This window comes from Chrysemys picta, chromosome 12 (assembly GCF_011386835.1).
Source record: "Chrysemys picta bellii isolate R12L10 chromosome 12, ASM1138683v2, whole genome shotgun sequence".
Taxonomy (NCBI): Eukaryota; Metazoa; Chordata; order Testudines; family Emydidae; genus Chrysemys; species Chrysemys picta.
The window spans coordinates 38,477,427-38,491,872 of record NC_088802.1 but is presented as its reverse complement, the minus strand read 5'-3'; the positions used below and the strand labels follow the sequence as shown (position 1 = coordinate 38,491,872).

The window sequence follows — 14,446 nt, the reverse complement described above, 5'->3', positions numbered from 1 at the left end:
CAACAATTACAACAGGTGCACTACTCCTCACATTGATGTCAGCAGGTGCCACAGATTTTCAATAGGTGTAGTATCAGGCTTTTATTTCGCAAGCACTCATTGCCAGCAGACACCCAGGGCAACATAAGCAGCTACCTCTGCATCTGCTTTCAGTACTACAAAAATCATCAGACGAGACGAGAAAGGCCAATGATTTTCTTCACAGGCACTGATGTACTACTTTGTAGAGCACAACTTCAAGCTAAGCTTTGATATTTCTGCTTCGCTCAGTTTCTAAAAAAGTTCCATATGTGTGAGAGTGTATACACATGGAAAAGGGCAAATGGCTAATATTTACCAATCAAAAAAGTCTTTTTACTAACTATAATATTAAAGATGCTTTAATGTGTTGAACTGAGAGGCTTCTAGTCAAGCTAGATCCACAGCTTTATTTTGCCAGGTGTCATTGATTTGCAACATACATCAAGCTGACAAAGCAAAGGGCTAGTTCCACGAGCTGCAACTATGAAGTTATCTGACAAACCTTACAACTGGCTCTAAGGCTCTGTAGCTTTTTCCCCCACAAGGGAGAAATGTTATGTTAGCAGACATTAAAATTTGCTATAATGCCACTGCATGTTTTCTACAAAGGCAGACTCCCCAGGGTAAGGGAACTAGAAGGAAAGCTCAGACATTCCCAGGAAACTTAACTGAACACAATATATTTAGGGTATGTCTACACTGCAGCTGGGAGTGTGCTTCCCGGCCCAGGTAGACAGACTCCCACTAGCTTTGCTCGGCCTAGCTCACTAAAAATAGCAGTGTGGACATTACAGCATGGGCAGCAGGTCAAGCTAGCCACCTGAGCTTAGACCCAAAAGGTCAGATTGGCTCAGACTAGCCACCCAAGGCCAAGCCTATGCCCATATCACAATGTCCACACTGCTATTTACAGTGCACTAGCTCAAGCAAAGCTAGTGTAAGTCTGCCTACCTGGGCTAGGAGGCATGCTCCAAGCTGCAGTGTAGGAATATTTTCAGAGACCACCACAGCAGTTGCTGGAGTGGGAGAGAGAAGGAAACAAGAATGAGCTTTCATATTTAAGGGTTTTGTTTTTTTCTTGACAGTGAAAACTATGCAAGACAAGAGGATTCTAAGTTCATAGTCCAGAGGTTTGAGGAGGAGAGAAGTTTAACGAGCCAGCAGTTTATTCATCACTGCTACAAGCCTGATCCAAGAACTTTGCAATTATTGTATTTATTTGATTCTTTTAACCCTCACCTTTCTTTCTTTTTATAAATAAACCTTTAGATATTAGATACTAAAGGATTGGCAACAGCGTGATTATTGGGTAAGATCTGAGTTATATACTGACTGGGGTATGTGTCTGGTGCTTTGGGATCAAGAGAACCCTTTTGTTTGATGAAATTGGTTTTAAATAACCACTCATCATTAAGTCTAGTGTCTGGGTGTTGAATCCAGGACAGTAATACCCAAGGAGGCTGCATTTCTGACTTCTTGTTAGCCGGTGTGGTGAGACAGAAGTTTACTTTTGTTGCTGGATTGGTATATCGCATGGAGGAACAACACCGGTTTTGGTGTGTGTCCGCCCTTTTTCCCAGCAGCTTGTCCTGAATTTGGTATTCTCAGTTGTGACCCACGGAAGCATGGTGACAATCTCTGCTTCACATGACAAGCTGCTCTGAACCTTTCAGGTGAAAGAATGGACCAAGCAAAAGATGCAGATGTTGACTCGGACAGGAGGTATCATTACTACACTTTCAACTCTGTAACTTGTGTTTCCATAACCTACAGTAGCGCTTATGCCTGTGACAATGCCAAGTGACTTAGGAGCCCAAATCCCATTTTCAACAGTGGCTTAGGCATACAGAAGCCTAAGTTTCATTGAAGAAAATCAAACGGACTTAAATACTGTATAAAATTTTCAAAGGCCCCTAGAAGCATAAGTATTGTTTTCTTTACTTTTATCCTTTTTCTTATTTAAAGAAAAAAGTAGTACATTGTTTAATCTGCAACTATAACTTGAATTTGACTATTATTGGTGGAATGAGTACAGTCTGCCCATATTGACTCAGTGGTGCCAAAGTAAAAAGGGAGGGCTTGGAAGGGGCTGAAATGCTTGCCCTAGGAAGCGCCATTTTGCATAGAGGAAATCTTTTTACTTTAGGATCGAGGACACATAGATGTGTTGTTATATTGATGTCCAACAGCATCCTCTGATCTACGCACATTACTTAAGACTGCACGCTTTGTCTAAAACCTGTCAGCTGCGAAGTCAATTCTGCATCATGAGGTCTAACCATTTTGTTTTGCTCTGTTAGGCAGGCTCGAGAGAAAGGGAGAACAGCCTAATAGTTTGAACACAGGACCGACAGACAATTTCTAGATTCTATTATCAACTCTGTCATATGCAGTATGACACCAAGGGGGTAGTGGGTATAAAAGGAGAGGAATCCCTCAGTATGTGAAACCACTCCTTCCTTAGGAGACAAGATTATAAGGTTTCTTTTATTTGTTCATTAATTTGTGAAGTGCTTTGAGATCCTTGGACAGAAAACACTACAGAAGTTTGTTTTCTGTAGTGTTAAGATTAAGATTATATCGAACTTTAAATTAATCACAACATTTTTTGTCAAAGTTTTTAAGTACTTGACAGCACTTAGTCTTTTCTGTAAGACAATTAAACTTCAATGCAAAGGGATAGCTCAGTGGTTTGAGCATTGGCCTGCTAAACCCAGAGTTGTGAGTGCAATCCTTGAGGGGGCCGCTTAAAGATCTTGGGGAAAATCAGTACTTGGTCCTGCTAGTGAAGGCACGGGGCTGGACTCGATGACCTTTGGGGGTTCCTTCCAGTTCTAGGAGATATATAAATATATATGGAGATATACCTAACAAAAATAGTAGTAATATTGCTCAAAGAATAAGAGGAAAATATGGATTTCTGATACTGCAAATGAAACATGCTAGTCACAGAAGTAAAGTCTCTTCCAGCCCTATTAGATCATTCCTGTAAGTACAGGATTGACTATTGAGTTATGAGAAATTAGGTTATTGAAAAATTATATGCAGGCACCCACACTAAGTTTCAGCACTCCAGTGACTCAGATTTCTATTTTTGGTTAGTAGGAAAACGGAAGAAGTAGTGAGGTTTTCTTCCTAGCTACTGTTTTTAGAATTACATTCAAAATGACCAGGGGGAAAAAAAAAAAAGCTAATAAGGACTAGTCTACATTCGCAATGCTAGTCTACGCGGCAGCGCTTTAACATGGCTTGTGTGGTTGCGACAGAGTGCTGGGAGAGTTTTTTTCCAGCACTCTTTTTGTTGTTGTTGTTTTGTTTGTTTGTTTTAAAAACACACCGCCAGGAGGGGCGCTGAAACTTGCTGAGCTCAGGCAGGTGTTTTTCCACACCCGAGCGAGAAAGTTGCAGCATTGTAAATTGCCAGTGTAGAGAAGCCCTCAGATAAGCACTTTTGCATCCTAAATGCTATCAGGTATCATAATGGTTAGGCTATTTTTTAAATGTACAAATATACCACTTATAACTGGAAAGAGTTACAATAGCTTGCAAACAGAACTTCCCTCACTTTCTTTGCCTATATAACTAGGGGATTGTTTAACTTACCAGTTTATTTAGAATAGGTACCTAACAATGCAGTTAAGGGAAGCTCCTCAGCTCAGGGACTATCTTCCTAAGAGTCTGTACAACTCCTTCATACATTTTGGGGTGCTACCATAATTAAATAATGATCAGCACCAGGGATGTCATTTCAGACAAATTCAAGGGGTGGGGGGCAAAGTTGCATCAGCATCTACAACATTCTCTGTCCCAGTTGGCATCATTAAGAATAACTACTAGGCGATTATTTCTTTTCTAATGACACACAAGAAGTTGTGTTACAACTTAAATATCTTTCACTGCAGTGACTAGTGATTTTAGGTGCCTAAATTTAAAAGGGAACCTGATTTTCAGAAAGTGCCAAAGGACCTGCCAACTGAAAAGCAGGGATACCCCCTCCCCCCAAAAAAACCACACACACCAATCACTAACCACTTTTGAAAATTCTGGTCACAGACTTTGGCTCCAAAGCATTCTTCTCAGACTTGATGGCTGAGAGAAACACAAACAAATGAGGGCATGGCACTGCAAATACCATATAGAAATATCCCTCTACTTTAAGGGACACAATAGCTGCATCTACACTGGTAAAATCCAGATAAATAATGCCCCACCAGCAGTAGCAAGAGTGGAAAAGGTAGTGTACACAAGATGGTAGCAAAAACACTGGCACTTTGTCGATGTGATAGCTTTCACTGTTCTTAGTATGTATAGAATTACATGCCAGATTTTTCCTAGTATACAAAAAGCCAGAAAGCATCTCTAAATAGGATTATTGCAGAAGCCACACTATGAAGTGGTCCTAATTCTAACATTTAATTTTCCCAACAGCACTTAAGCTAAAACGGTTAACCACTGTCACACTCCAAAACACAAACCACTTCCCAAACCTGCTTTAGGATTTTAAGATTTACAGTTGTGGTGCCCTAGAGTAAAGCCACACAGCCCCTGAATTTAGTCAAAAGAACAGGAGTACTTGTGGCACCTTAGAGACTAACACATTTATTTGAGCATAAGCTTTCGTGGGCTACAGCCCACTTCTTCGGATGCATAGAATGGAACATATATTGAGGAGATGCATATACACATACAGAGAGCATGAAAAGGTGGAAGTAGCCATACCAACTGTAAGAGGCCAATCAATTGAGATGAGCTATCATCAGCAGGAGAAAAAAAAAAAATTTTGAAGTGAGAGGTCAAGACAGTGCCTAGGGCTGCAGGTAAACAGCACAGTGTGGTATCACCAGGAAGGCGAGGAGGACATGCTTCCACACACAAGCTGCCCTGGAGTGGCATTTCAGCCCCACTCCAACCAACAACAGGTCATACTCCCCTTTGCTTCATGGTGAACCCCACTCCCTCCGCAGCGGGGGAGGGCTAGTTTGTGTTGTCCCAAAAGTTTTGGGGGTTTTTTTGGGGGGGGGGGGGAGTAGGGTGACCAGATGTCCCAATTTTATAGGGACAGTCCCAATTTTTGGGTATTTTTCTTATATAGGCTCCTATTACCCCCCATCCCCGTCCCGATTTTTCACATTTGCTGTCTGGTCACCCTAGGGGGGAGAGAAGAGGGGAAGAAGGGAGAATAAAGGGAAAGGTTGAGGACAAAAGGAAGAAATATTTCTCCATTGCAACACCCTCCCCCACTGCCCTCCCAGCCGACTCCTCCCCCGACCCCACACAACCCCTCCACTTCTAGACCCAGGCACCCGCAGCCCCGCCACCCCCCGCCCCACGCACACACACACCACACCCGCGGCCCCGCCACCCCCTCACTCCCAGACACCCCCCATTCCCTTCACCCACGGCCCCGCCACCCCCCTCGCTGCACCCGCAGCCCCGCCACCCCCCTCACTCCCAGACACCTCCCCTCCCCGCACTCGCGGCCCCGCCGCTCCCAGACACCTCCCCGCACCCGCGGCCCCGCCGTTCCCAGACACCTCCCCTCCCTCCCCGCACCCGCGGCCCCGCCGCTCCCCGACAAACCCCACAGGAACCCAACCTACTCCTAAGATGCCCCCACACCCGATTCCCCTGGTTCGGCTGCAGCTCCCCGCTCCCTCCGGCCCCTCACCGTGGTCCTGGTTGAAGCCGGCGTACAGCAGCCCGTTGCCGTGCGGGTTGGCCGGCAGCAGGTTCATGGCTGCTGCCGGATGCGTGGCTGGCCCGGGGCCTTTAAACCATCGCGGCCCCGGACGGACTGAGCCCCGCCGCAGCCCAGACGCCGACACTCCCCGCGGGCACAGGGACAGGCCAGCGGCTGCTTCCGACCCCGCCAGGCCGCGCGCCGAGCCAGATACCATCCACCCGCCAGGCCGGGGAGCGCCGAGCAATCGAACCGCCGCCCGCGGAGGCCGCCCCCTTTCCCCGCACGGGCAAGGCAACCCCTCCCCCACCTTCTCCGGAGACCCAGCCCGGACGGGCATGTGGGACCCACTGCCCCCCTCCTGGGGCAGGGTGACTCGGGGCTGGCATGGGGGATCCAGTGCCCACTCCGGGGCTGCAATGAGGGATCCACTGCCCCACCCCCGGCTGGAACGGGGATCCACTGTTCCCCTCCCGGGGCTATCATGGGGGATCGACTCCCCTTCCCTCCAGGACTGCCTGGGGAGTCTTCTAGCCCCTGAGGAATCTCCCCTCACTTCCCACCACCCCAGATGGAAGCTCTGATTTAGTTGGGGTTGGTCCTGCTTTGAGCAGGGGGTTGGACTAGATGACCTCCTGAGGCCTCTTCCAACCCTAATCTTCTATGATTCCCTCTGGGGCTGCTTTGAGGGAGGCCCACATATGGGGTTGGCAAAGGTGGAGCCTGGATCTGGGTATGCATTGAGAACCTAGAAGTCCTCTGTGCAGCACCCATGCAAACTGTGCTAAGGCAGGAATTTTCTGTTTCTATTATGTTATTCTCAGTGCTCTCCAGATCAACACATTTCAGTGGAGTACTGTACAAAGGGGTGCCCTGCCTTTCTCCCCCCCTCCCATGTCCCTGATTACACCATTCAAATGGTGGCAGGTATGGAACATCTCCTTCTCTCCCGGGGCATTGCTACAGCTCTCCAACATGCTGTGCCCCATCTCAATCCAAATTCTGCCCTAGGTACTGATGTGTCATCACCCATCTTGATCTGAACAATGGCTGTATCTCAATACGGGTTTGTGTGTGCAATACCCCATTGCGAGCTGAGTGCTACTGCCTGGCCGGTCATAACTGAATGCACAGTGAACTTTCTGCCAAATAAATCACGCCCTTCATAGCCTTCTACATAGCCACAGGGGCACCAAAACTTTTCATACGAGAGCCATGTTAGCAGTTTGGATGGGAACCTCAAGGGTTACCCTTAATTTATATAAAATGGAGCAGATTGTTGCACCTAAACTCATCTTTAATAAAGAGATGCAGCCCACAGAGGCTCCAGGTTATGACACTGCCTCCCTTCGCTCAAGAAAGAGTGTCGCATTCAGGACCTCGCTACTACTGATGTTTCTATTTAGGTACAGCCTATAGACCCCATTCAGGATAGGTATCCAACTGTCCTAGGCAATGTACAAACATAAAAAGACACAATTATTGCCTCAAAGAGTTTGTAGTCTAGTTTAAGACAAGGTGCAACAAGTAAGTATAACAAACAACAGGAGGGAAAGAGGATGAGGATGGGAAAACAAAAAGATGAAATATTAACAGTGTAACACTGTTCTAACCATTTTTCAGCCAATCACTGCCTATTTCTATTTTATTGTTATTCTTTTGTAACCACTGCCTGTTTTTTTTTTTTTATTGTTACTAGCTATTACTATTGGGTTTGTGTGTGTGTACTACAGAGGATGCAAGCTACATGACCACTCCCAAAATAGCTACAGCTGAGGATATTGAGAGCAATACGTTTAAAAATAGGGAAAAGGGAAAACATTATTTTGCTTGGCTGATCTCAGTATATTTATTATTACACACACACATAATAAGTGAAAATAATGTTACTAAGTAAGGCCCTGATCCTTCAATGACTTTTGCACATGCTTAATGTTATACACTGTGAATATTCCCAAAACAAAGCCACTGTGAGCTCAATGGTACTGCTCACAGTCCATAACATTAAGCATGTACCTGAGTCTTTGAAGAATCAAGGCTTGAGACTAAAGTCAATCTCTCAAAAGTTAGACAATGCCAGAATCAAAGTGGCATGGGCATGTGGTCTCCTTGTGTAGTCTTATACTTACATGTTCATGTACTAATTTTTCCACAGAGACACAGCCTCATTCAGCAGACAGGATGAACAGTACTTACTGAATGAGGTGGCCACTCAAGATTTTTTTTTATCTTTGTCATGCACTGTTATGGCACAGGCCTTATTGATTACACTCTAAATTGTGCCACTTGGCTGCAGCCACAAAGGACCATTATACCAGTTGGGGATCACCTGAGCACAGGGACATTCTGTCCATGTACTCTTTTCCTCAACAATGTCCCATACACAGGAGTTCTTAGCTAGCCAAATCCACTGGCTTTATGGTTCCTTTGTACTGACAGAGAGGCAGAGTAGAAATCTGACTCTGAGAATGCAGAAGAGGGACCCATATTTAATGTTATACTCTATTTGTATCTTCTCTTGCTATGCCATATCAGCCCCCTTGCCGTGTAATGTATGGACTCTGCAGTATGCAGTACTAGGGCAGCCTTTACCAAGAGCATGAGAAGTGAGGTGAATTTTTATCCCTCTTATCGAGAGGCTTTGGCTACCATTTGCCCAAGAGATCCACATTTAGAGAGTGCCCAGCTTCCCAGGATATCCCAGAAAGAGCTTTTTATCATCTGTGACCCTTCCTTTACAATGTGCTCTATTGTAGGCCTCTCCTTAGAGACCATTCTAGAGCTACTAATGCAGAATCTGACTGCTTACAGGTTTGGTGGTGGTAGATACTGAAAAATCTATTACACCATTTCTCTAAAAACTGCACTGACTACCTGTTAATTTCCAAGTGCAATTCAGGATGCCTGCTTTGATCTTCAACATCCTGTGTGGTTTGAGCCCTGTCTCTTTGGGAGACTCACTCCCCCATGGTATTGCCATTGTTGAGATCTCCTAGGGAAAAGATGTTCTCCATAGATGGCCCCCAACCACTGTATCCTCTTACCTCCACCCTCCAACTACTCAAACTGTCTGTTAGTGTTATGGCCTGGTGGAAAGTTTATCAGCCTCTTTTCTCTGATGTTTGTCCATGGCAATGGTCTCCAAAGTGGGGTGCGCAAGAGGATCCTTGGGGGTGCACGGCAGGAGGAGGAGCGCTTTTATTTTGCTTCGTCAGTTCGGGCGGGAGTCTGAGCGGTTTTGCTTTTTTTTTTTTGCACTTCGGTAAAAATGGTAGAGCCAGCGGCAGGGGGTGCATGCTCAATTTTTTTTTACTGATGGGGTGCGCAATCAAAAAAGTTTGGAGACCACTGGTCTATGGGGTAGGATGAAGTTGGATAAGTTGGTGTGTAATGTAATTTGAGGGGTTAGGTAAAAGTCTTTTGTTTTTAAGAGTTATCTATGTTAAATATCATACAGGCACCCAGCAAAGTTGCATTGGTTGCATTTTACACATTTTTGAATAAGCATGCACTATGAAGCAAATTACCTCTCTCTGCCTACTAGCCAGCACACCCTGTCTTCTTGAAATTACAGTTGGGAGGTGGAACAATAGCCAAAGCCTCTCCTAAGTGCTCTAGCTTTGCAGGGGGAAGAGAGAGACACACAACGAGACATCTCATACAGATAAGGATATTGAATGTCCTGGAAACACCCTTCCTTTGGAATAATTAAGACCAGTATAAAGTTTGCAGGAGAACAAAAACTGAACTTTGCTCTTTTGTGGCTAATTTTCTCTTTGGCATCCAACTGCAGACACACCCTTGAGCAAGTCAATGTTTTGCCTCTCGCCAAACAGGATCATAACTTTCCTTTTTTTTTTTTTTTTTTTATTAAATAAAGAGCAAGCAAAAGAGTTCCAGTCACCTATGTTTTGGGAAACAATTTATTTATAGTGGAAGGGAAAGAATTTGTATAGGACAAAAGCACGGAATTTTGTGAGATCTGAGTTCCTCTGTCCCAGACTTGGTGCCATTTGGAGCAGGCATGTTACTTAACCTCTTTGTGACTCATTTCCACAGTTTGTAAGATGGAGATGATAATATCACCACCCCCACTGCAACTCTGTTCACCCCCCTGCCTCTGTGGTGTGTCATAATTTCTCATTATGTTCGCCAACAAATTCACACTGTAAGCTTCTGGGGACTAGGAACTTTTTTAAAGTTTGTCTATAAAGTGACATGCATATTACATAATAAAAATGCCACTACATAAAAGAATAATTATCTTTGATGGTTTGTGGAGGAAGGATTCTGCCATCACTAGTACTTAGCTTTTTCCCATCTAATGTAATAAAAAAAAAGAGAATTTCTCTATAGTTTTATTTTTTGCCAGCCTATAGCATTTAATTGAAAAATTGTATCTCTGCTATAGAGTTTTATTGGAGGGTTCCAAAAAAAATCCACCTCAGGAAAAAGTTGTTTTCTATTAAATTGTGTAGATGGAATAATTTCTACAGTACTAAGAAGGATGGAACTAATAAAATTATGTAGGACTTTTCCATAACACTGTGCTCAAATATTATAGTTTTGGACATCTAGCTAGCAGTGAACCTACTGGAAGCAGGAATAGGTCCTAGAATGTGGATGATTGTTACGGATTTGAGGCAAGACAGCCTGTTGTATTAGGTATGGAAGCTGAGAAAATTGGTTCTAGGCCCAGCACTGCCATATTCCCTTTGTGACTTTGGTCATATCAATTTGGCCAGAGATTTTCTTTTTAAATGTATCCACTATATTTGAATGCTCAGTCTGAGCTACCTAGATCATGATTTTCAGAGGTGTTGAGCACCTGTGGCTTCCACTAACTTTTATTTCAGTTGCAGAATGCAACAGCACAAATTGCTTATGTACAGTAATTAAAAACTACAATGAGAGATGAGTGATCTATTATCAATTCAGATAATGCTTTAAACTGATCCCCTAAAATAAACATACTATTAAAGATACAAGTAGAAGTCAGTTGTACTGCTTACCATTTAGGATTTGCTTTGGGCATTTGGCTTTACATATCAAATCTTATTCTGGAAAATGATCCCACAGTCCAAACTTTCCATTTCCCTCTTGTGCTTGTTTGTTTACCCCTTATTTATTCTGATGAGTAAGGGCAGAGACAGAGCGGTGTTTCAGGATCCAACTATAAATTCATTTGGTGTTTTTAAGAGAATGAAGATTTTACACTTTTACTATTGGACCACAAGTAACGAATGTCAACTTGAGGGAGTGTCAGAGCTAATAATAACCCAACTGACCTGCCTTGGTGTAAGAGTTCTAGCAAAACATGCTCTGCCCTTGCAAAATAGAGACTTTGCTTCTATCCACATGCCTGCTTTGGGATGCTCTGTTTCTAGCTGCACCTGCAAGGATCATTCAGAAGTAATGATTCCCAAAAAGAAAAAAGAAAAAAAGGGAGTGTGTGTTTTCCCTCACCCCAATTTAATCTTTATAACAGAGCCCCACTTTACTTGAGTGTTACCATCTGATCTTCTAACACATCTGCATCTTGTTATCATTTATTAATCTTTTTGTTGTGCATAACCTATTGGCTAGAATCCCAATATAGCCTTGGCATTTTGTACCTGATAGACTTGCACCACTAGTGGTCTGTTGCTATGGAGATATAGGGACATCTATGATGATTCAGAACTACTGCTACTGCAAGATGTTACCAAATTACATTTCAACAGAGGCACTTGTAAATGCTGCAGTGAAGCTACATACCACTCTCACCAAGGGCGCTGGAAATTGGTGTTATCACTCCTCTGCGTGTCAATGAGCCCAGGAGCATGGTGTCACACCATTTCCATCATTTAGACACCTTTCCCCACAAACTGAGGATTTAACTCAGACTGCTCTTCAAAACTTCTTATGCCACTTTTGAAGATTTATGCTGTAAGAAGAGCATCCTCATGATCTATGGAACAGCCTCGCCATAAAAGGAGGGCAAGCCACCTACTGAAGAATAAACAACAGGCTTTGTTTTTCCAGGAACATTTATTTTTAAATAATATTGTTCTTTCCCTATAAAGCAGCTCTTCAGTCACATTCTTCTTATGCTTGTTGCAACTATTGTCTTTGGCATTTTCTTCCTAGAACTACCTTGTAGAACATCTGGTACAAAAAGTGTAGATTTACAGAAAAATAAGAATATAAACCACAGATTAATCCCCAGAAGTATTAAATAACATAGCAAAAACGTTATCAAATCTGCTTCATACACGAATGGGACAAAAACATGTTGTGCATAATATTCTATATACACATTTGCAGCTTAGTTAAATTAGTGCTTCGAGGTTACCAAGGAAGTTGTACAAAAAATAATCATATCCACTACTTCAATAGTACTAGAATGTCTCACCATTTGTAAAATGTACAATGTATACAATACATTGCATTTAAAAAAAAATCTCTGCTTTAATCTACAAACTGACACACTAATTTTTGCCTATTTGTAAATGAAGTTTGTCATAAAACAGATTTTGATCTAGTGAATTACACAAGTCACTTCCAAGATCTCTTGTAATTAACAACTCAATAAAATGATAATTATTCCCTTTATAAAAAACACATCTCAAAACACAGGCATTGTGCACATCAAAAATTCCAATCTAAAAGTCCAAAAGCAAAGTGTCACATCCACTTCTGTTGCACAGAACACATCATTCATTCCAAAGCAGCATTGTTATAGTGAGCACACTGTAAAATAAGTCTTTCCTTATTTTTGTCAATGTCATGTGATACACGGAGCATGCTCAGCTATTCAACAGGACTCCTTGTGTTCAAGGTTCCACGTGAGGAAAGTCAACCTTGTTTTTCAGCCACATCAGGTTTAGGAAATTTTACAGCTGTTTCTCGTACAGTTTTTTGGTGGGCTCTGTGGGGGACGGATAATTTTAGCTTTCTTTAGGCTGTTCCTTTTGTTGTTGTTGCTGGCAGTGAGTGAGTAGGAGCGTCCATGCATCATCCTGGCATTAAGGCCATTGGCCATAGAGAAAGATTTGAGATGACTTCGTAAGGCAACAGGGAGCGGGAGCTTGTCAACAAGATGCACTGGGGTGCAGGAAACTATGGCACGGCAGCAGAGATCTTGCAGACTCAGTACTTAAAAACAAAACAAAACATATTATAATACATAGTATGCTTTTGTAAGCCACCTGGTGGCAGCACACACAGTATCATGCGTGTCCATTGTACGTTTAAAACCAATCCTCTAAGTTTTCCTCTCTTTACAGTTCATTATACCCTTTCTCCAGTACTAGATACTTGCCCATAACTCTAACCTGCCCTATCTCGCAAGCCCTACACACATGGAACTTTCATTGGCTTCAATGAGAGATCTTGCAAAATTGTTCCCCTCTCACCCAAGTTGAATAGAACAAGGGTACCATTTTCAAAAACACCTCAGTGACTTAGAAGCTTAAGTGCCATTTTCAAAAATTACTTTCATTTCAGTCTCATGGAATGTCAAAGATTTTGAAAACTTTTACCCCAACTCTGCCTAACACTCATACTGAACTCTCATTACACGGCTTTCCAGTCAGCTGGAATCCCATCTGAATAATAAGACTATTCTTTGAAGCTTTGAATCTCTCACTCTGGTACCCTTATTTCATCCAGAACTGGAGGGAATCATTCAAGCTCATAAGTAAATGTTACTGGTTAAATTATACTTCAAACTCCAGCAAAAGACAATTTCAATCTATATTTTAAAAAAAATTAAATTAGCTGCATATTAATTGCTCAGAGCCAGGAAATACATTTAACTTGGATAAATCCCTTGTTGGCATTTGGCAAGGAAAGAATGAATGTTGGAAGTGATTAATATTTTTACTCCCCCCTCCTAAGACTTAAAGCTTAGGAAAGACAGCATCTAGTACAAACGCCTAAAAACGCCACTCCCTGCCGCTATAACCCATTCATACCTCTCCAGACTTTTCTTCAGAGACTGGGATAATTTGGGATTCGGGATCTGGTGCTCTTGTATGATTTTTGGGATGTCCAATTTTTTTTTTTAAGGCTGTGAAGAATATTCTTGTCTTACTGCTTAATTGAATAAGGAGTGTGATACTGCACAAATCAAAATAAACTTACACTAGTTTGTTAATCTAGTTTCTGGTAGGGTACCTACTTAAGTTAAGGAAATATAAAGCTTCTTCAAAGCCAGTAAGTCCTTTTAAAAGACACTTACATTTTGCTACAATTTGTATCAAAAAACCCCATCCCATTTTTATTCCAATAGAAAAACCCTCTTTAGATATCCAACAGAGGTCAACTGAGCCCATTTTCATTTAGAAAAACAGTTATTTGTACTCTATGATCCAGTTTTCATTAACCGTCTTAAAGATTTTGAGACATTTATTATAGACATCAGTTATATGGTAGGTTGGTGGATATCCCTCACAGCAGTACAACCTGTGAAAAAAAAGCATGACAATCTACCAGCCCAGGTACCAAGTCTGCTCTCTCACCTTTACAATGATAAAGAAAAAAATTCATCTGCTCCAGGTAAGAGAGCAAGGAGAATTTTCCAACACTGCAAGAATAGTTTACAACAAGTCAAACTAAAAAGATCCAGAACAAACCAGAACTAACATTTACTGACAGGTAACCTAAAGGAGTCATTTAGAGGGTGAGGACAGCACTGTATCAATATTTGCTCATATACTTCTTATATCCAAGAAACGTATTGCTCTATTACCAATCTCTTAT

General features: G+C 42.5%; 2 protein-coding genes across 2 annotated transcripts in view; both read right to left on the bottom strand.

Moving 5' to 3' along the window:
- WDR45B (WD repeat domain 45B) overlaps window positions 1–5,970 on the bottom strand; it is a 29,671-nt gene extending 23,701 nt beyond the window's left edge. Inside the window, 1 exon segment of the mRNA XM_065562700.1 lies at window positions 5,690–5,970. Within this exon segment, the coding sequence (XP_065418772.1) occupies window positions 5,690–5,918 (229 nt within the window). The 5' untranslated portion in view covers window positions 5,919–5,970.
- A 5,742-nt stretch (window positions 5,971–11,712) lies between these two features.
- Window positions 11,713–14,446, bottom strand: part of RAB40B (RAB40B, member RAS oncogene family) — a 47,353-nt gene continuing 44,619 nt past the window's right edge. Inside the window, exon 6 of the mRNA XM_005297593.5 lies at window positions 11,713–12,838. Within this exon, the coding sequence (XP_005297650.1) occupies window positions 12,567–12,838 (272 nt within the window). The 3' untranslated portion in view covers window positions 11,713–12,566. The remainder of the gene's footprint in view (window positions 12,839–14,446) is intronic.